This window comes from Schistocerca gregaria, chromosome 8 (genome assembly GCF_023897955.1).
Source record: "Schistocerca gregaria isolate iqSchGreg1 chromosome 8, iqSchGreg1.2, whole genome shotgun sequence".
Taxonomy (NCBI): Eukaryota; Metazoa; Arthropoda; class Insecta; order Orthoptera; family Acrididae; genus Schistocerca; species Schistocerca gregaria.
Genome location: NC_064927.1, coordinates 288,758,251 through 288,782,165, shown reverse-complemented (window position 1 = coordinate 288,782,165; position 23,915 = coordinate 288,758,251). Strand labels below are relative to the sequence as shown.

Here is a 23,915-nt window from a genome sequence, read left to right as displayed (position 1 = left end):
GCTGTTTCTAATGTACATAAACGACACAGAAGTCGATTCGAGCTGCCCTGTTTGATTGTTTTACTGTCGTGTAAAATCATCAGAAGAACAAATGCAACTGTAAAATGATTGAGACGAGATATCTGCATTGTGCGAAAATAGTAATTGAATTTTAGTAATGGAAGGTGTGGCACTGCTCACTAAACGGAATACTTTAAATTTCAGTTACACGCTAAATCACACAAAATTTACATCAAGGGGATACAGTTATCAGTAACTTAGACTGGAATGATCACATAGATAGTGACAATATAGTGGGGAAAGCAAACAGGGATTGTGATTTATTGGCAAAATAGTTAGGAAATGAAACTAGCTACTTACAACACTCCTCTGATATCCTATAACGCAACTGTTCGAGTGCAGTAGTCTAAAACTAAAGTGACTTTAACTTAGAGTGTAGCAGACATTTATTTAACACAGTCACTTATTCACCTGTCCTTGAAAGCTAATAATCAAACCAAGCCGAAACCTATGTGCACAGTAAGTATAATTTGGGAGTTACAGTCCAATTCTATAGCCGCAGTTTGCAGAATGCAATAGTGAAGGTTAACACAGATCCTGAAATTAATCGCATGTGCACAGTGAATCATTAAAACGTGCACTGAATTACAAACTGATCTCCCAGATGCAAAATGTAGACACAGCTCTGTCCGTCCATTGTTGTAATTTGTGCCAATTCGTCTGTAGTACATGTTCAAGTACGGATCTTGCTCATTTCATAACCTTCTACAAACTCACAAAAATTGCTCCCAAAACGTTTCTTTTATAAGTTTGCAATAATTAAATATATATTTATCTATTTTGATTGCTAGAGTTTTACAAGTTATGATTAAAGATTTACAGTCATGATTAAGTGAATAGTAGAGAGAGATTCTTATGGCTGTAGACTTTTGGATACAACAATATTAAAACGCTGTCTATTTTGCCTAAATGTGGTACTCTATTCCAGTAACAATGTGTCAGTTAGGAATGCTAATTACTCTGATACTAAACGAGTGTCTGGCCTGTTAAAATATTTTCCCTACTTCACTGACATGTACACAGATAACGAAGTAGATAAAAAATACGTAGACACAGACTGTCTTACTCACACAGACAGACAGACAGACAGACAGACACACACACACACACACACACACACACACACATACACACACACACACACACACACACACACATATAAACACACACACACACACTTAAAAACCCACACACATCTGTGTATGTGTGTGTGTATTTGTGTGAGTGTATGTGTGGGAGTGGGTGTTTGTGCATGTGTATTTTTGATCTCCTTTCAGGAAGTTTCCTTCTGGATACATGTTTACATAGGAACAACGACATTAAAGTTTTACATTACTGGTATTTTCTAATTAACAGAATTTCTAGTTTCTGTAATGATACCAATTAAGCAAATGGATGTGATGGACAGCAAATTCAAGTTCATTTTTGGTATTTTTGGTTCTATTTCTTTCGTCATAAAAAAACACTGTTGAAAATAATTAAAAAATATTTTGTTGGGGGATGGGAGAAAAAGATAATAGCTGGAAAGAATCCACCTGCTTTGCATTAGATAATACAGATATTTGCGAAATAGCTGACTGTATAACCTAATGTTTAAACAAAAACCCACAAAACTTTGCAAAGTAATTCAACCATACAGATTCAAAAATATTTTGGTTACCTAAACCAATCATAAACTACTAATACAAGGAATTAAATGATGTTGAAATCCTAAATATTACAAAAAATTTCAAAGTTACATATCACATAGAAAAATTTATTGGAATGTCAAAAGTTTGTTCCTGTAACGTACAAGTTACATAGCACAGAGGAAAACGAATAAAATAAGAAAACTCTAGAAAATGTAATACATTTTGCATTTTACCAAAGGAAGAAATTCATCATCTACCTGTGCTTTCTCTGATTGTTTTTACACCTGTTACCTTTGTCACCATTTTTCTTAGCTGAACTTCGGTTCACACGTTTCACAGGTGCCTCCGAGCCTCCCAGCCTCCCAGCCTCCAGTTTCATGAGTGTTCTTTGAGGATGTTATCCTTCATCATTTTACAGGGAAGGCAAAATCCAAATATACAATTGTAGTGCACCAATAATATCATAAGTATACCCAAAAAAGAATGTTTCATTTTTGAAAGACATATTCATTATGTATCAAAATGTCACAACAGTTTACTTAAAAAATAATATAAAAGGAATTGATCTGTTGCATACACTCCTGTACTTGTCTTTCTATTCAGAAATTAAAAGTCAAATATCCCAATTTATCTTTCTAATGACGAAGTACATGTTTTCCGCAATACAAGGTGAACATAACCATGACTACAATAGAATCACATAATTGGTAGTAAATTTAAGTTAATGGGATTGACACTGTGTCAAACAAGATACTAACTTCCTGAAATTTATTACCACCTTCCAGAAACTTAAATCTTCATTATAGTCATAAAATGTTATTAAATTACTCACTTTTGCCAAAATATTCCCATAACTTCTGAAATACTGTCATCAGTTAATGAGCAAAAAAATAATTTTTCTTTATTGTGTGATCATTACATAAAGCCAGCCATTAACCAAAAAAAGAAATATCAATTTTTAAAAACACATGCATCCTAATATGCATCAGTGTAGAACTAGAACTTCAGCAAAATATTGTTCTTTCACTCAACTTTCCAATTTCAGTGTCATAACTTGCAAATACCAATAGTACCAAAAGTTACCTAGATCAAATGGGTTTTCACTATAAGAAGACTACACCTGCACTATAGAGGTATAATTACATTGCTTGCTAATGCCTGTTAGTTCCATTGTTACTTCCAATCCTCCTAACATAGTTATCTAGAGGAATGCATTCTCAATTATTACCCTAATGCCAAGAGAGTCTCTTTAACTGTTAATACCATAACATATACCTCATTAATTCTCACCATTACTTCATTACTTTATTGGTGCATCATTATAACTTCATTATTACCTCACTACTGCGTTCTCTAAAATTAAACACCTGCTTTGCTCCTCAAACGCAAAAAATTAAGCTACAGAACCACACTCCACACAAACAAATCCTGATATTATATGCAGACTTTACTCTCATGAAAGAAAACAATATCAATTTCTAAGATCATTACTCTACTTCATTTCATCATATTAATTTCTGAAACGTGAAGTGGAATACAGATATAAATCTTGCTTCTCCAGTTCACAAGCATTAATGCTGGCAACTGTATATTGCGTTTATTCCACTGTATGAAGCCAGAACGGCTATATCATAACATTTTTCACACAAATAGACAGACCTCTCCATAAATAACTTCCTTAGGCGCCAACATTTTTATGTTATCAAGAATAGTACGAAGGCACAAGTTTAAGATATACTCTCTTTCGTTCCTTCTACTGCTTCCCAGATTCCTAACACATAAATACAATTTTCAGATAATTTCACATTTATCACATACTTTGACATAACTCTCTTTTCTATTCACCTTACCTTTTGGCTGACAAATTATTATCTATGGTGACACAAAATTATCCTCATTATCACCTTCAAAGCAAAATAAATACAACACCTCACAAATTTTACCAAGTATCATAGATGAATTATATGCTGTCCTCGCTTCCACTCTCCTACTGTTCCATTATGTATAATCACTAGTCCAATATAAACTAACAGTACAAACTACTCAAATATATTACTATACCAAAGAGCACACAAAAGTGAAAGGCAATTACTAATGAACCTACTGCCTACAGACAAATTAACAGAAGAAATTGAGTGATTCAGGAAGGATGAAACAACCAACTGCAATAAGCATTATCGCCACACAATAAATTCACTGCAGAACATTGAATCCTAATATCCATTTATTACTATGTATTATTAATTGACTCCACAGTCTTCCACCTAATTTTATATTTTAGGTTTCAGAACAACATTTGTCTTTCAGAACATCCACCAAACCAATGCAAAACAGAAGTTACTCTGAAAATTGAACCCCCAGCCCTCCCATCTAATTTTATATGATTAGTTGAAAACCAAAATTCATATTCACAACATTTGCCAGAACAATGCAAAACACAAAGTTTCCATTCACTCTGTACTCATTTCACACAAATCCACTGACAATTCTGCATCCAGTAAATAGAAAAGTAATGTGAGTTACTAATGTACTGAAAACATGTTTTGTCCATTTAAACTGTAGATCCTTTTTTGAAAACTGTTTTCTTCATTGTCTTACTGCACTCATCATAGTGTTTATCTCAGCATCAACTTCCTATATTTTGCAAATAGCAGCTACTGGTAATTTAGGGACATACTTCTTTGCTTCAGTAACCTTTCTGTTTTCAACAGCAGCACACCTCAGTACAACACTACCTGCATTGACTCTAACTAATTGCATATCACATACCTTACTATTGAGTTCTATAGATTTACATTTTCTATCATTATGATCATTAACTCATCAATACATTCATTCAGTAAACATGCACTCTCCTGTTCGATGAAGAACATAGTAATTACACAAACAGTTTTCTGATGAATCCCCAGGTCATGAATATTAACATATTTTACATTCATGGCTTCTGCACTCATTTTCTCATTCTTGTCATATCAGTATTGATGTCAACATCTGCCTGTATCATCTCCGATCAATAATTTATTCAAAAACTGTCTACTGGAGGATTTTTGGCGCTATACACAATAATTCGTTCGTTTACTGATAAGTGCTTTGTCTGATCACTTGTTTCATTCCTGATTCGACACCAATCTTTGTCTTCAACACTATCGACTAAAAATGCCACTATTTGGCTATCTAATATTGATACTACTGTTGGTTAAATCTCTCATATATTGGTGGTAACTCAGATATACCTTTACTCTGAGTAGAAATGGATTTTTTTATCTGCAACTTCATCTTTATCTGTAACAGTGTCATTCACTACCTACACACACGGCGTTCCTACCGCACAGTCTTCAGATTCTTCTCTTTGCATCGCATTTACATTTATTTCATTAACTACTGATTCACACTCTTCTTCATCCTGACATTCATGCACATGTCATCCATTTTGACCAAAATATCATTCATTAACTGCATACACTCTGCTGCAATATCATCAAAAGCATCACTTTTTATATGAGGAGCTTTTTGCTCAAACACCCAATCCAGTGCATCAACAGCCCTTTTTTGTGTAATTGTTCATTATCGTTGTTACAGAAATATGATTTCATTATTTGTTGAATACTTACTTTATTGTTAACCATCGAAGTTTCAGCTTCTTCCCGAAGAATTCATGTAGAGTGTCACCTATTTTGGGTGTTCCATCATTAATTACTTTCTGATATTCTAACCCAACATCTGCCAAGAAACCAACATTCATCTCAACACTTTCTGCTTAACAAAACCTTTGACACTGGTATCACATTTGTTTCCAGTTTCACACACATCCATACATTATTGCTAAATTTTGTTTACTACTACTTCAGTCATTTCGAACTCACTCACATTACTGGTAATTGAAAATGCTTTACATACATTCTCCTATGCGAACTCATCTTCCTGGGTGACCATTCAATTTAGTACTGATATTTAATTAAGCTATTTTGCCAATATACGATATTCTATTCCAGTAACAATATTTTAGTTATGAATGCTAATTACTTTGAAACTAAATGAATGTCGGTTTGTTAACATGTTTTCATCGTTACCTATATAAATACTCTACTTACTTAAATATATTTTTTGTATACTGTATTTCAGAGTTAGAAACTGGGTGTATGTTTACGTAGGAACAACTATAATGAAGTTTCATATTACCAGTATTTTGTAATTAGCACAGTTTCTAGATTATCTCATAACACCAGCAAATTCTACTTAACCAAATGAATCTGACGGGTAATAAAGCCTAATTGACTAAACTCTGAGACAATATTTGAAATTTCTCGTACTGTGCTCTTTCTAATAAAAATAATACTTTTATAGATGTTTGAAAACGAAAACAAAATCGGGAAAGAACTTATCTGTTTTGTTACAGATCTACCAGAGAGATTATTTACTCTTCGCTTGTCGCCTCGTTCTCGAATATTGCTATATGGCGTAGGATCCGTATCAGAGAACATTGGCGGATACATTGAGTACGTTCAAAGAAGGGTATATCATTTTGTACTATCTCTAAATAGGGGAGGTGGTGTCACGCAGATGATACAAGGTAGCAAGTAACTTTCTTCTTCCAGTGCGAAAATAGTTTGTTTTTGTTCACCAACTTAGGATGAAATTACCTACGTAATACAGTAAGCGAAACCAGAGCTCGCACCGAATGATTGATATATTCTTTTCCCTACACTTTACAACATTAGAAGGCCAAAGTAATAACTTAGAGGTTGTCCGATTAACGCTGTATCAGGCGCATGATTTTACATTGCACAACAGCCATGTAGATGTAGACGTAAATGTAGATGTAGATGAATCTTTTACAAACAAATGACAAAAATCATTATGAACCACCTGACTCAGAAAATTTACCGTTACCAGCCAGTCGAAGAGGCGGGGTTCAGAAACAGTTTCAGTCCAACTGACAGTACGAAGCAATATGCATACTGATAGAGAAATGTAGTAAGTAGAATGTCCCCATTTACATGATCTTCATACACTAGCAGAAGGAGTTAGACATGATCGAAAATTGCTCAGTAATGATGCCGATGAGCGGAGCCCGCATTGACTGCAAATATACCAACTTAATGGGCTACATTTACGATAATTCCTCTCTGCATGGGAAAATAAACGATGGCTGGATCACTGGAATGGTTCGCGTGAGCCATCGCACAAGGAGACACAGTCTCCCCAAGTTACTGAGCTCGACTTTGGAGGCTGTGTTAAAGTGTCTAATCTGGGGACAGAAATGTATCAGTATGGATAACGTCTCAACCATCTTCAGTTTGCAGGTTTCATCCTCTTGAGCGGCGACACAGTAGAAGTGCCAAAAATGATCCGAGATGCTTCCATAGCACTTGGCCTCTGAACTATTGTTCAAAAGACCAAAGAGAAGAACAATGTTAGTATTAAGATCTCCGTTGAAACCATGTTCAGGAAGTATTAAATGGATACATTTACCCGGGAAACAAAATTCCCTTTGGAAAAGATAACGTGACATCTCAGGTCACTCTGCGAATTGGCCTCACGTGCAAGGTTTTCGGGAAACTTCATTACCCTCTCAATAAACCGACTACACTTATAAATTTAAAATGCCAAGTTCGTGAGACATGGAACCCCTAAGTAAGAAATAACGGGCTCGAAACAATGACAAGACAAGCCGCGATAAGCGATCACGGGTATGGCAAAAGAAAATAGAGTGCAATACCTGTAGTGTGTGGAAAAGGTTCGTGTGAGGAACACATTCACATAACTTTGTCCAATGGCAAAATGCACTATGTTAACGAAAGCGTCGATAATGTCATGGCCCCTTATACGATACGGTGACTTTCTTGTTACGACACTGTACTTAGAAATTAAACTAGTTTTAGCCAAAGCCTTGACACCTGACTAAGTTTAATAATGGTATGATATAGAGTTTAATAATAGTACGGTATAGTATTTAATGACATACTCTAAGAGAAAATCTACGCACCGCGAAGAAATTATCCGACCAGGGAGGAAACCGATGGATGTGATACACGTGTACAGAGAAACAAAAACAGAAAAACTGAATGGTTTATTCACGAGAGAGAGCTTCACAAATTGAGCAAGTCAATAATGTGTTGGTCCACTTCTGGGCTTACGGAAGCATTTACTAACTTGGGATTAATTCTTAGAGTTATTGTATGCCCTGCTGAGGAATGTCTTGCCTAATTCTGTCCAATTGGAGCATTATATCTTTAAATTCCCGAAGTGGTTGGAGGGCCCTGCCCATAATACTCCAAACGTTCTCGATAGGGGAGAGATCCAGCGCCCTTAGCGAGCGAGATGGCGCAGTAGCTACCGCACTAGATTCACATTCGGGAGGACGATTGTTTAAACCCGAGTTCGGCCATGATCATTCAGATTTTCCATTATTTCCCTAAATCGGTCTTCGCAAATTCCCGGAGAGTTCCTTTTGAAAGAGCACTGCCGATTTCCTTTCCAATCCTTGCTACAACCCGAGCTTGTGTTCCGCCTCTAATGACCCCGATGTCGATGTGACCTCAAACCCATTCCTCCTTCCGGCGCCCTGGTTGGCCAATGTAGAGTTTGGCAGGCACGGAGACAAGAGTTGAAACTCTCGCCCTGTGCGGACAGGCATTATTAACCTGTGACAAAACGGTTCTTTGAGTATTACCTATGTATCGCTGTACTATAATGGTGCAGTGGATGATTTCCAGAGGGTCCTGCTATGAAAAGAATAGTCATCCTGGACTTACAAACTATTTTGATTCGCTTGTTATTGTCTTTTTCTATTATTATCCTGACATAGTACTAGTTCCTTTGTTTGCTTCCTTTCCACATGGTGTTCAATTCATTTTGGGAAGTCATGCTTGTGTGCGACCCTACACATTCAAAGCAGCTGTGAAATTTCCTTGTATCATAACGTTACGCATTTAGAAGTTATTACTTTTATAAAATCGTTCTTTTCTGGAGCTAGCCTGAGCAGGACAATGAATCTTAGATCTGTGCTACCAGGTAACGGCTGTGCAAACGAAATAAATAGTAAGTGTGTTGAAAATTACAGAAAAAAATGAGTCATTGCATTAAAATCTCAATTTTTAAATTATATACCGTACACAATAATTTATATAGGACTTATAACTATAATGAGAATTGTATATCACTTTACTACAGTGTACTATCGAACACAAATAAATCAATTTTTTACGTGTAGCGTCATTGATTGATAATCAAAATGTCCTCTGTCCTGGGTTCTAAATCCGCAGCACTTGTGCACAAAAATATACAACAATGGGAGCCGAGAATCTCCGGCATAAGCAGTCATCCTCATTCACTCAACGACCTTGCCAAAGAGGGCGAAGGAGCGAACAGAGGTTAAGGGCACTTCCTGGCCCTTGGACTGAAGGACTACCCTAAAGGTGGGACAATCAGCAATGATGAACTGCATGAGGATGCAGAAGGCAGCGGAAACCGCAGCATTAAAGATACATAGTATGTATCCACAGGCCATGTGGTCTATAATTAAAAAAGGCTTCTGGACAAGTGTACACATAATATGTATCCACAGGACATGTGGTCTATAATTAAAAAAAGGCTTCTGGACCAATCTGCCATTCTGATCTTCGGGAGAGAACTGCGTAAAAAATGTAAAGAAATCGAAAAAGAAATGATTATCGGAAGGACAGACTCAGCTTCTAGTAAAGTCGAAACAACATTAGGTGCAATTGAAGGCAAGGGTGGTAAACTTAAAAGTGCAAAGGAATCTGCAGTGTTCAATGCACAGAACACAGCGGGTAAGCGGAAAGAGAACACTTATCGTCTGTATGAGTGGAAGATTTGTCCCATCACATTATAGAAGAAGAAACGGTATTGAATATTGAAGAGATAAGGGATCCATTATTAGAGTCAAAATTTAAAAGACCTTTGGAAGACTTAAGAACGAATAAGGCAGAAGGGATGGATAACTTTCTATTACAGTTTCTAAATTCATTGGGGAAAGTGACAACAAAACAACTACTGACGTTACTTCTTGAATGTATGAGTCTTGCGATAAACCATCTAAGTTTCGGAGAAACTGCCACAGTCTCGAAGACAGCAATAGCTGACAAGTGCGAAAATTACCACACAATCAGCTTAACAGCTCATGCTTCGAGGGTGCTGATAAGGAAAATATAGAGAAGAATGGCAGGGAGAATTTAGGATGTGTTAGATGACGATCAGTTTGACTTTACGAAAGGTAAAGGGACCAGACAGGCAGTTCTGACATTGCCGCTGGTCATGGAAGCGAGCCTAAAGCAAAATCAAGACACATCCGTAGGCTGTGTCGACCTGGTAAAAGATTTCGACAGTGTCAAACGATGGAACATGGTCGAAGTCCTGAGGCGGTAAGTTACAGGGAGAGAAGGGCAATGCGATATGTACAAAATCCAAGTGGTAATAATAAGAGTGGAAAATCAAGAATGAATTGCTCGGATTAGGAAGGGAGTAAGACAGTGATGTAGTCTTTTTCCCCGGCTGTTGAATGTATGCATTGAAAAAGTAATTACAGGAAATGAAAGAAACGTTCAAGAGTGGGATTAAAACACAAGGTGCAAAGATATCAACGATGAGATTTGCCGATGACATTGATAATCTCAGTGAAAATGAAGAAGAATTACAGGATCTTCTGAATATACTGAACACTCCAATGTGTACAGAATATGGATTGGAGTAAAATGAAGAAAGGCGAAAGCAATTAGAAGCGGCAAAAATGAGAAGAGCGAGAAATTTAAAAAAACATGTTCGATGATTACGAACAGATAAAGTTAAGTGATCTGCTACCTAGACAGCAAAGGAACCAATGGCGGTCGGAGCCAAGAAGACTGAAAAATCAGACTAATGCTGGCAAAAAGGGCATTCCTTGCGGAGAGAAGTCGGCTAGTATAAAACGATTTGTCTCAGAAATTTCTAAGAATATTAGTTTGGAGCACAGGATTGAATGGTAAGGAAAAGAGGAAAATCTAAGTATTTGAAATGTGGTGCTACAGAAGAATTTGATAATTAGGTGGACTGATAATGAGAGGAGTGAGAATGTTCTCCGGAGAATCGGCGAGCAAAGCGCTGACAAGACGAAGGCAGTGGATGATGGGGCATCTGTTAAGACGTCAGGGAATGGCTTACATGGTATAAGCAGAATTTGTGAAAGGCAAAAACTGTAGAAGAAGACAGTGATCGGAATACATCCAACAAATAATTGAGGATGTAGGTTGCAAGTGCTACTCTGAGATAAGGAATGTGGAACAGGGGAGGAACTCTTTCCGAGACTGCATCATACCTGTCAGAAGACTGCTGACCAATAACATACACTCCTGGAAATTGAAATAAGAACACCGTGAATTCATTGTCCCAGGAAGGGGAAACTTTATTGACACATTCCTGGGGTCAGATACATCACATGATCACACTGACAGAACCACAGGCACATAGACACAGGCAACAGAGCATGCACAATGTCGGCACTAGTACAGTGTATATCCACCTTTCGCAGCAATGCAGGCTGCTATTCTCCCATGGAGACCATCGTAGAGATGCTGGATGTAGTCCTGTGGAATGGCTTGCCGTGCCATTTCCACCTGGCGCCTTAGTTGGACCAGCGTTCGCGCTGGACGTGCAGACCGCGTGAGACGACGCTTTATCCAGTCCCAAACATGCTCAATGGGGGACAGATCCGGAGACCTTGCTGGCCAGGGTAGTTGACTTACACCTTCTAGAGCACGTTGGATGGCACGGGATACATGCGGACGTGCATTGTCCTGTTGGAACAGCAAGTTCCCTTGCCGGTCTAGGAATTGTAGAACGATGGGTTCGATGACGGTTTGGATGTACCGTGCACTATTCAGTGTCCCTTCGACGTTCACCAGAGGTGTACGGCCAGTGTAGGAGATCGCTGCCCACACCATGATGCCGGGTGTTGGCCCTGTGTGCCTCGGTCGTATGCAGTCCAGATTGTGGCGCTCACCTGCACGGCGCCAAACACGCATACGACCATCATTGGCACCAAGGCAGAAGCGACTCTCATCGCTGAAGACGACACGTCTCCATTCGTCCCTCCATTCACGCCTGTCGCGACACCACTGGAGGCGGGCTGCACGATGTTGGGGCGTGAGCGGAAGACGGCCTAAAGGTGTGCGGGACCGTAGCCCAGCTTTGTAGAGACGGTTGCGAATGGTCCTCGCCGATACCACACGAGCAACAGTGTCCCTAATTTGCTGGGAAGTGGCGGTGCGGTCCCCTACGGCACTGCGTAGGATCCTACAGTCTTGGCGTGCATCCGTGCGTCGCTGCGGTCCGGTCCCAGGTCGACGGGCACGTGCACCTTCCGCCGACCACTGGCGACAACATCAATGTACTGTGGAGACCTTACACCCCATGTGTTGAGCAATTCGGCGTACGTCCACCCGGCCTCCCGCATACCCACTATACGCCCTCGCTCAAAGTCCGTCAACTGCACATACGGTTCGCGTCCACGCTGTCGCGGCATGCTACCAGTGTTAAAGACTGCGATGGAGCTCCGTATGCCACGTCAAACTAGCTGACACTGACGGCGGCGGTGCACAAATGCTGCGCAGCTAGTGCCATTCGACGGCCAACACCGCGGTTCCTGGTGTGTCCGCTGTGCCGTGCGTGTGGTCATTGCTTGTACAGCCCTCTCGCACTGTCCGGAGCAAGTATGGTGGGGCTGACACACCGGTGTCAATGTGTTCTTTTTTCCATTTCCAGGAGTGTATGATCACTGACAAAAAGGTCCCCGTCCTGTGCTTAGAGGACCCAATGGAACCCAGCCGGGCGCTATGTCATTCACTTCCCATTGTGTCACAGCACGCCGTATGGCGGGACACAAAGTCAGCAGCCGAGCCAGTCTCAGTTTTCTGGTCGTTGCGTTACTTGACCTTAGAACCGCTACTGAAACGTCGAGTAGATCCTCAGTCGACGTCACGAGGATGAGTGCACCCGTTAACAGCCCTCCCACCAAGGAAAAGAAGTACCTGCAGCACCAGCACTGGAACAGGGGTACCTTAGTCAGTAGCGCTGACCACTCAGCTACGGAGGTGGTCAAGTAAGTCATAATGTACGTAGACACCAATCAGTTATACTACTTGCTCCAGGCCATTTTTGTAGAATGTCCATTAAATCAGTTTACCTAGATGAAACGAATTTTGCATAAAATGTATGCGGTTACGTGAGAACAAAGCTAGGTTATAGCAGGAGAAGTGAACAAATGGAATCAACGTCGTTAGTTACATCTATGTGGCAGCGTGGTGAGGCAACTCACACTGACGACGGCTACCTTTGAACAGCAAAATTATGATATGCTCCTGTAAGTTTAACCATGAAATTGCGGATTCCAACAGCTGATCTTACGTGGGACCACGCCATTAGTAAACTCCAGTGGTAAATGTTAGATGAGTGCGCTGTTAAATTTTGCACTTAAGTTTGTTTCCTATACTCCCTATACATGTTTTTCCCTTCAGCGGATCTCAGTTACAGGCCAAAAAATGTTAACTTACAGCAATGCCATAAATATTAAATTAGTTTTAAATAACACTTTTTCGTGACTTGTGGAAAAACGTGACTTGATAGGGTACGTCATTTTCAAAATCTCCGGAAGAACCAATTTCCGTACATTGTACCTTGAAGTGTAACTGTGGATTCTACAGCAGGTTTGTTGAACCAGAGAGCTGTTTGCGGCCCACAGCAAAAATCAATGGGGCCAAAGAAGTGAGCATCTATCAGGCGACCAGACAAATACCCGTTTACGTAAATAAGTTATAAAAATTTGACAATTTTCAATTTGAAAATGCACTTGTCTCACTGATACATAGTGGACCGCCAGCAGGAGGGTGCCAGCTACACTCAGAGAGATGTCACTTACGAATACGAAAAGGATCTGTAACTGCAGGGTGTGAATTTTTATGTGTAAAATTAATACTAAAATAATTTGAAAATATCGACGAAGTGACGTATAAATGATATAGGTATGTAAATTGACTTATGAAAGGAACTATATTATTGAAAAACTTTATAGGAGGTAGAAACTGAAATTTCAAAAATTAGGAGTACAATGTCTAAGGTCATTGTATTATTCAAGAAGTATTATTCTTCTAAAGACGTACGAAAATTGCTGTATAAACTTCTTAGAGCACTATTCCTCAGCAACATTGGTCGTTCTTGCCAACACTGAAAGAATGAACCGTTATGCCATATATGGACGTTAGACAAGTAAAAAGGACCTAAAATCTTCAAAATTATTTCATCCTTGAAAAATTTAATACAGTGTGGTATATATAAGACGAAAAGGGGAAAATTATGTAGCTCTTTTTATGGTCATAATTGTACTTGCGAACAACGCGTAGTTCATAAGTAAAGAGAGATTACACGTCAACCAACTGCGCGCATTACTGATAAGCTTTAATAAAATGAAATAAACCTGCAGAATGACTGAGTGATGAATCTGCTATATGTATATGCGATGAAACTCAGTAATCCTAATGAAGTGCGTGGCGCGTACTGTTCGCTGCAGGGCGACGTACTGTAGCAATTGGAGCATCTGTATCTTGGCTGGCGATATCACGCAACTGGAGTTAAAATAAAAAAATCTAAAAAAAGTGTCAGTACTTTGAAATCTGTAAAATTGGTCAAAATTAATTTAAATGCGGTGAAAGCTTTGTTGATTTGCAACTAACAATACATATACATACGTACATTAATATTTGTTCTATAGTTCATCATTACGACATTTCGTAATGGTGTGTCACTTTAATATAAGTTTTATTTACACAGAATATTTTTTTTTACAGTTACCACTTCATATCTAAAAATTCATCTATTACGTAGAAGGAGTTGTCATTCAGAAATTATTTTAATTTGTGTTTAAATGTTGGTTGAGTATCTGTTAGATTTTTAATGCTATTTGGCAAAAAGATTTTTTGGCAGTATAATTCTCCACTTCGTGTGCCAAAGACATTTAACCTAGTTACTGAAGGTAATCTTTTCTTCTAGTGTTTTAGCTATGCACTTCACTGTTATTTTTGAATTGAGGGGGGGGGGGGGACTTTTAATAACAAATTTCATAAGTGAACATATGTAATGCGAGGGTACTGCCGACCGATGTGGCCGAGCGGTTCTAATCTAGGCGCTTCAGTCTGGAAACGCACGACCGCTACGGTCGCAGCTTCGAATCCTGCCTCGGGCATGGATATGTTTGATGTCCTTAGGTTAGTTAGGTTTAAGTAGTTCTAAGTGCTAGGGGGCTGATGACCTGAAAAGTTGGGTCCCATAGTGCTCAGAGCCATTTGAACCATTTTGCGAAGGTACTGTGAATACCCCGAGTTCCTTAAACAAATGCCTGCAAGGTTTGATCAATGAATACTTTTTCTCTTAATGATGAATTACCCCAAAATATGATGCCATATAAAAGCAGTGAACGAAAATAACCATAGTACGCTAATTTACTGATATATTTATCACTAAACTTGCAATAGTCCTAACAGCGTAAGTAGCTGAACCTAATCGTTTCAGCAGACCATCGATGTGTTTTTTCCAATTAAATTTCTCGCCAGTGCACACATCCAGAAATTTTTAACGTTCTGCTTTAGCAACAGACTTCTCCATAGCCAACATCTGTCAACAGTGCTATGCTATTTACTGTACAGAACTGTATATACTGTGGTTTCTCAAAATTTGGTGAGAGCCCATTTGAAGAGAACCACTTAATAATTTTCTGAAAGACGTTATTTACAATATCCTAAGCTAATTCTTGTTTGTTAGGTATTATTACTATAATTGTATCAAAAGCTAAAAGGACTAACACTGCATCTTTATGAAGAGCGAGTGGCAAGACACTAATGTACATTAAGAGCAATAAGGTGCCCAAGACTGAACCCTGTGGGACACCAATCTTGCTACCACTGCAACTGGAGGACTCTACTAACTTTGCACACGACCTGTATTGTTAATTTTAACCTTCTGCATTCATTCAGTTAAATATAATTTAAACCTTTTGTGCACTGTCCCACTCACACCACAATACTTAAGCATATCTGAAAGAATTTCGTGATTCACACAGTGAAAGGCCTTTGAGAGATCAGAAAATATCCCAATCGGTGATGTTAGGTTATTCAATGCATTTAAAATTTGATCAGTGAATGTATGTATATCATTTTGTGTTGAAAAACCTTTCTGAAAAAAGCAAACTTATATTTTGTTGGTACTTCACTTTTACAAATGTGTGATGCTACCCCTTAATACATGAATTTTTCAAGAATTTTGGATAAAGCTGTCAGAAGTGAGATAATGTTCTACAGTGTGTTATGTAGTAACTTCGAATGTCTGTTTCAAGTGAAACTGATGTTGAATCTTGTGGTACTGGTTCAGAAACGCAAGATGTGGGAAATGTCATCCATATTAAGCGTTTAAAGGCAAGAAAACAATTAATGGAGACAATAGGGTTTATGACGGGATCAACAGAAAACCACATAAATTCTTTAAAGGCCAAACAGGTTTTAATATAACTCTACTGTTTGGTTGTTTGTGTTTATAACACTGAATGGGTACTAAAAGTGCAGTGTAAAAACAAACAGGGGAAAATGATGTGAACATAAGAACATCGTCAATATTTATGAAATACATATGTGGGGAAAATTTTTTACACCCAGTGACATTAAAACCTTCTGGCACCCTTGGGCCCATCCTGTTCTTAACATTGTCACCTGTGCTATACTTGCATCGCTGTCTCATTCTTATTCGGCCAATCTGTCAGACGTGCTGGTCTGTTATCTAGCAGTTACTTCAGTGGCCAAATGTGAAAATAAAGCTATAGGAAATACGAGAAAATTATGTGTTATTTGTGTACAATTGTGATAGAGAACATTTTTCACCGTAGCTCTGATCTTTATTAATTGATAGAAGTTGGAAACTTTAATTCTGACAGCAGTATAATTCTGTTAGGACAGGTTTAATTTGACATCATATACTTTGCTACATGTTGACATGAATATTTCTACGCTGAAGAGCCAAAGAACCTGATAAACCTGCCTAATGTCGTGTATAGGCACGCGAGCAGGCTGAAGTGTCGATACACGACCTGGTATGGACTCGACTAACGTCTGAAGTAGTGCTGGAGGGAACGGACACCATGAAACCTTCAGGGCAGTCCATATATCTATAAGACTGCGAATGGAGACCTCTTCTGAATGGCACGCTGTAACGCATCCCATATATGCTCAATAATCTTCACGTCTGAGGAGTTGGGTGGCCCGTGGAAGTGTCTAAACTCAGAAGAGTGTTCCTTGAGCCATTCTGTAGTACTTCTGGACGTGTATGGTGTCGCATAGCCCTGCTGGAAATAACCAAATCCGTCGGAATGCACAATGGACATGACAGGCTGCAGATGATCAGGCAGAATGCTTACGTACGTGTCACATGTCGGAGTCGTATCTAGACATCAGGGGTCCCACGTCACTTTAGCTGCATACGCAACAGACCTTTACAGAGCTTTCATCAGCATGATCAGTCATCTGCTGACATGCAGGGTCCATAGATTCTTGAGGTTGTTTCCATGTCCGTACCCGCCATCCACTGGATACAATTTGAAACGAGACTCGTCCGACCAGGAAACATGTTTCTAGTCATCAACAGTCCATGTCGATGTTGACGGGCCCTGACGAGGCCTAAAACTTTGTGTCGTACAGTCATCAAGGGTACACGATTGGGCCCGCGGCTCCGAAAGCCCATATCGATGTTGTTTCGTCGAATGGCTTACACGCTGACGCATGTTGATGGCCCAGCATTGAAATCTCCAGCAATTTGCGGAAGGGTCGGTTTGAAAGATTATCTTCAGTCATCGTTGGTCTCTTTCTTTTAGAAAATTTTTCCGGTCGCAACAATGTCGGAGATGTAACATTTTACTGGATTCGTGATTTTCACGATACACTCGAGAAATGGTCGAACGGGAAATTCCTCACTTCATCGCTACCTTGGAGATACCGTGTCCCATCGCTTGTGCGCCGACTATAACACCGATGAAACTCATTTAAACCTTGATAATATCCAACTGAAGCGTTGCCGACCGCAGCGCCGTATTCTGCATTTTTACACATCTCTGTACTTTAATATGCATGCCTATACCAGTTTCTTTGCTGCCTCAGTGTATAATGGGCTTTCACAAAATGTTTTAACTTTCGTATGAAATTTCTACCAAAGGAGGAGTTAAGTACAAATCGAAACGTGTTGGTGCTGGACTTAATGGCGGCCCGCTGCGGTCACTATGCTCTTTTCCCTTCCAGTCTACACACAGTAGATAGCAGACATTACTCAATCAGTCGCAGCTTCATTTCATTTTATTATAGCTTATTAGCACTGCATGGAATTTGTTGACGTGTAATCTCTATTTACTCGTGAGCTACGCGTTGTTCGCAAGTACAATACTAAGAGCGTGGTTGTACTGTGCTGTCTGGCCGCAACGACTTTGGCCCCATCTCTGGTCAGTAGCCTTCGGTAAAGTTGCAAGTCATCGTCTTCGAACTACGCTCAACCGATGCTAACAAGCAGTAGATAGTGCTGCATTATTCTGAACGTGTTTATATTTAAAGAAAGGTGAGAGACCAGGTTGCCAGAAAATTTTCAGATAGAATGCACAAAGTTGCAGTCCGACATCTAACTAAAATAACCGTTTCATCACGTATCTTGGACTTTTACAAATCGCAGCTGCATACAGATGAATATCCTTTGCTGCATAGTTATGCGTTACGTGTCTTATCTTTGTTTGGAACCGCCTGTGTTTGTGAAATGTTATTTTCAAGAGTAAAGCACATAAAGAGTAAAAATAGAATCAGAATCTCAGATGAAAACCTTGAGAATGATATTCATACACTAGTTTCCTAAACTGAAAGTCAAATGCCTCATTAATTCAAGATATTTAATTATTTGTATATAAAATTATTTATGAAATCTCGTATATGAAATGTAAAATGGTAAGTATATTATCTGATCTGATTCGCCTTCTTCTAATATGGCACAGGTAATACAAAAAGTTGACAACCGTGTTCTACAGGATAGGACAAGACTACCGCTAAGGTAGAACTGACTACCTTGTTTTTCGAGACATGACAGGACTGAAAAATAAGAGCGAATAAAAGTGCAAAAGGACGTTCACAGTTGGAAATGTAATGTGAAAATAACAAATGTAAAGTTAAAAAGTCGTTTCCAGGATGAATTTTCACTCTAGAACGTAATGTCCACTCTTCTTAAACTTTCAGATTAAAACTGTCGTCCAGACCGACGCTCTAACCGGAGACCTTTGCCTTTGACTCGCAGCTTCCCTTTCCCTCCCCTCCCTCCATCCCTCCCACAGCTGTAGCTCCGCCGCTGTCTTCGAAACGTCTCACATCTCCTTCATACCTTCCGCGACTAGCACTCCAAAAAGAAAGAAAAATTCCCAGGCGAGATCCAATCCGGCGTATAGTTTCACTCTCCCAGAAAGTTTCAAATCAGCACACACTTAATTACAGAGTGATAACTCATTCCCGGCCTATATCCATACTCTGCGGCTAGGCCAGGTCTCAGCAAAATCCTTACTTTCAAAAGTGTTGGTCGTGAAAGTGACGCAGGAGAAATTCGGAGAGGTTTGAAAGGTAAGAGAGAGAGAGAGAGAGAGAGAGAGAGAGAGAGAGAGAGATAGAGAGAGAGAGAGAGAGAGAGAGAGAGACAGGGGGAGATAGAGGGAGAGAGAGTAGGAGAGCGAGAGATAATGGCAGATATACTGCTTTGAGGGCGTGTGGTCGGTCGTGCCACGATAGCATGACCAGCGGAGAGCTAGCGCCCCCAATGGAAGTATGGGGCTACACCCGGTACAGTAAGATAGAGGAAAGCTCTTCAGGGGAGCATGGAGCATGCTTGGAGAAACTCACCTATTACAAGACCGACGGATATTTACCCCCCTACGAAGTGTGACTGGTGTATTGTACGTAATCTGGGTACGGAAAGCAATCATCGTACAACGGGCTTTACTGAAATTTAATTTTCAAATAAACCAGTGACACCGCATACTTAACTTGAAATACAGGATGTTCAGAGGAAGAATATATAGAAAAATCTCTCCTATTGATGTGTAGCTTCGGATGTAAACAGTGATGTTTACATATTTTTCTTGTCACATAGTGACGTCACAGCAACCACCTAGAGTAGAACCATGCTGACAGCACCCCCACATGAAAAGTACCGCCATACCCAGGACGGTTGAATGTTTGATAACCACAGAGGTAGGGAAATGGAGGAAGACTCAATGTGAAACTATGCTACACGAGCAACCACAAGACTTATCGCATAGGAAGTTGTTTTTCTTAGACTTTCGAGCCTTTCCGTGTGCGAAAGGGAAATCAGCAACAATGTTAAATTTTAGTTAGATATTCTATGTAATAACAAATAATGAAACAGCACTCAAAAGTTTTCAAGACCACCCAAAAAGAAATAAATTCGATATCGGAAGTAAAATACAAACAACATGTAAACATAGTTGTGTCCCATCACGAACGTAGACATAATTGCATCAGTGGTAATCTAAAAATTGTGAAGAAACTTTCCAGCTGGCTGCTAATGTTAGAGAGTTTCATCTTCGGCAAAATGTATGTTAGGTTTACGATTTTGAAAGACAATTTGTATCTGGGATTTATACATATGTTACAATATTCAGTTATCATTATAGCTTTTACTTCTAAAGGATAAAAAACTATTGACTGAAAGGAGAAGTGCCACAGCCACACACCATAAATTTTTCGGAAAATAAAGTTAAAAATGAAAACAAAAATAGCTGAGAAACTAGGTCAAGTGTCTATGAAATGCATGGTCCCAGGTTCGGCATACAGCCTTAAACAACTTTCTTAGGAGGGGACAAAAATTGGTTACACAGATGTCTGCTATCAAGATTGTGTTTCGTATCTACAGATCTCTCGGCTGATCTTGTGGTGAGAACACTGGAAGGAGAACTTTCGTCATATCTAATCCAGAAAGGAAGCACTTCATAACAATTTTCGAATGCAGTCCCTCATACACGGCACTTTCGATATCTTTCAGCATAGGACTATACAGCCAGCCGGTCGCAAATAACTGTTTGGTAAATTGGCCTCGATTTCGACGCTTACTGAGCGTATCTTCGATGTATTATTTTAAAGGTTCTTCAAAATTTCATTGTAATGAGACAGCCTTAGTATGTGTCGTAACCTAAGTCATTGTACCAAACAGTTATTTGCAATCGGCTGGTTGTATTATCCTGTAAGGGAAATAATACACGGTTGCTGAGAAACAAAAATGTTGGCCGGCCGCGGTGGTCTCGCGGTTCTAGGCGCGCAGTCCGGCAGATACTGATTTTCATAGATTTAACCTAAGTGAGTTTTAACGCAATGAAATATTTTCACAAAAATTGTGACGGCCGGGGTGTCCGAGTGGTTCTAGGCGCTATAGTCTGGAACGGGACGACCGCTACTGTCGCAAGTTCGAATCCTGCCTCGGGCATGGATGTGTGTGATGTCCTTAGGTTAGTTAGGTTTAAGTAGTTCTAAGTTCTAGGTGACTGATGACCACAGCAGTTGAGTCACATAGTGCTCAGAGCCATTTGAACCATTTTTTGGTCAATAATGTTTAAAACTGTAAGATATTTTATTTAATTATAGTAATGACTATTCAATTTTTAATATAATAAATTAGTGACCCCAGTTTATGAAAATAATTGAAATCGTTAAGGTAATAAATATGATATATTAACACAACTATCAACAAGCATACTTTCATAAAGCGAAACAGAATTTTCAATTCACAACGATGCAAGAAACGGCATTTCTGTTTCAAGATTTACAATTGTAACCATAAAGGAACATGTTTGTTAGGCAAACTGAACAAAACAAAAGATTTTAACAAAGAGGCAAAATATTAGTCATATTTAATTAAAGTACAATGCTCTCCCAAACATGCATTAAAATGAAAGTTCCGAATAATCACACTTTCAGTTTTGTTTTCACCCGCTCTCAGTACTAACGAAAATGAGTTATAGTATATCTTCAAGCTGCAAGAAATTTGCTAACCGTTGTGTTAAGAATCTTAGTGATATTACGAACATAAATGCTAACCTTTTGACCGGGAACCAACAGAAAATTTACAAGAGTGAGTGCAGTTTTGAGTGCTGAATGCTGGCTTATTTCGTTTCAGCTGTCCACTGAAAATTTCTACAGAATAAATAGACAAAGAAAATGTATGTGCCGTGCTTTGTGGCACGGGCTGCAGCATGGATAGTCTTCACCTGCGCGGGGTACCACGTTTACGCAACAAGGACAGTGAGGAGAGAAAAAAACTTACCGTTGCGGCGCTCATGATCTGCGCGAGGTGGCAAGCCGTGTGGACGAGTGTTCGCTGAGCACTTGGATGAGCGCCACCGCAGAACGGGGCTTCTTTTATAGTGCCCGTCGTGAAGGTTTTCATGACGCAGCTCGGCGGTGGCCAGACGCCGTCGCTGATTCTCGAAACTGATGTCCGAAGAAAGTAATCTGAAGATTCGCCGCTTGACAGAAACGAACGCGTACAAGGTCAAATTGAGCTCGTTTATGCATTGTAAGCACAGGAAATGAACTCAGAAGAGATCTCAGAAGAAGAGAAGAGGGTCCGAATATTTCGTCAACGGTGAGATTTAAGTTGAAAGCAAATACAAATGACGTTATATGGAATACAAACAGTCAACAGTTGCGGAAGGCAGTAGTCACACGCACTTGACCTAGGTTTCAGCCCATATAAAAGAGTCTTCTTCAGAAGTTGCATTGCGTTTAACATGCCGACCATGATGTGCCACCAATAGGCTTCGTCTTAAAAACAAGCATGTTTATCCGTTATTGGTCATAAACGCCACATCCAGTATGTGTGACAAAGCCAGATGGATTTTTTTGTTTTTACGACAGTCAAATTTAATTGTGACAAGTCCTACTAGCGGCATATCAAGATCAGCATGTGAAACATAGTAAGACTTCAGAAGAAGGACCATTCATGTGGGTTGAATCCTGGTTTCAGAGTTTTTGACTACCTCCTTCCGCACCTGATGACTATTTTTATTCCATGTATTACATTTGCGCAGTTGCATTTGTAGCCCATTAAGAACCTGCTTATGCCAATGTAAAATAGTCAGAACTCGTTGGTGTGGTGGTCATCAGTGCTAACACCAATTTAGCAAGCCCCTTCTGTGCACAAGCTACTTCGTCTTTGCGAAACTACTGCAACTACAGTCATTTGAACTTTCTTACTATATTAAATCATTAGTTAATGCCTACAACTTTTACCCATTGCGCTTCCGTCCATTGACACACTGACCATAATCTGATGGCTGATAATGTGTTCTGCAAGAGACCCATTATTTTATGTTGGTTGTACTAAAAATTTATTTTTTCCCTAATTCGATTAGCTACTTTCTCAACAGATAATTTACACATTTAATCTTCTGTATTCTGTATATCAAATGCTTCTCTACTTTTCTGGCCTGTATACTGATCTATTTCGTATCCGTACAATGCTGCACTACGTACCAATACCTTCATTAAACACTCGCTAACAATTACACTGGCGGGAAGAAACTCCCAACATCAAGAAATAAACAAAGCAGAGCAACATTTTTAAGTGATTAGAATTCCAAGACCACGTAAGCGCGAGGAAATCCATTGGAAGTATAAAATGCTGGTACATTAATAAGTGGTATAATTGCCAGAATTTTGAATGCCAGCATCCCAACATGGATATGTATAGGTATCAGATGTCAGTTTGTAGACTGGAGGTCCATTTATTTCTGGGTGCGGATTACGCTGTAGTTGTCGTCCTATGTCCTATGATGTCAAATATCTGCAATTGGAGACAGATCTGGTAATCAAGCAGACCTATGAAACATGTCGACATTCTGTAGAGCATGTTGGGTTACAATTGCGGTATAACGGCGATCGTTATCCTGTTGCAAAAATGGTTCAGCGCCATGGGACCTAACATCTGAGGTCATCAGTCCCCTAGAACTTAGAGCTACTTAAACCTAACTAACCTAAGGACATCAAACGCATCCATGCCCGAGGCAGGATTCGGACCTGCGACCGTAGCGGTCGCGCGATTTCAGACTGAAGCGCCGAGAACCGCTCGGCCACACAAGTCAGCCCTGTTGGAAAACACACCCTG

General features: G+C 39.5%; 1 protein-coding gene across 1 annotated transcript in view; it reads right to left on the bottom strand.

Moving 5' to 3' along the window:
* Positions 1 to 22,136, bottom strand: part of LOC126284303 (uncharacterized) — a 33,759-nt gene extending 11,623 nt beyond the window's left edge. Inside the window, exon 1 of the mRNA XM_049983135.1 lies at positions 22,074 to 22,136. Within this exon, the coding sequence (XP_049839092.1) occupies positions 22,074 to 22,088 (15 nt within the window). The 5' untranslated portion in view covers positions 22,089 to 22,136. The remainder of the gene's footprint in view (positions 1 to 22,073) is intronic.
* Between the last annotated feature and the right edge of the window lie 1,779 nt (positions 22,137 to 23,915).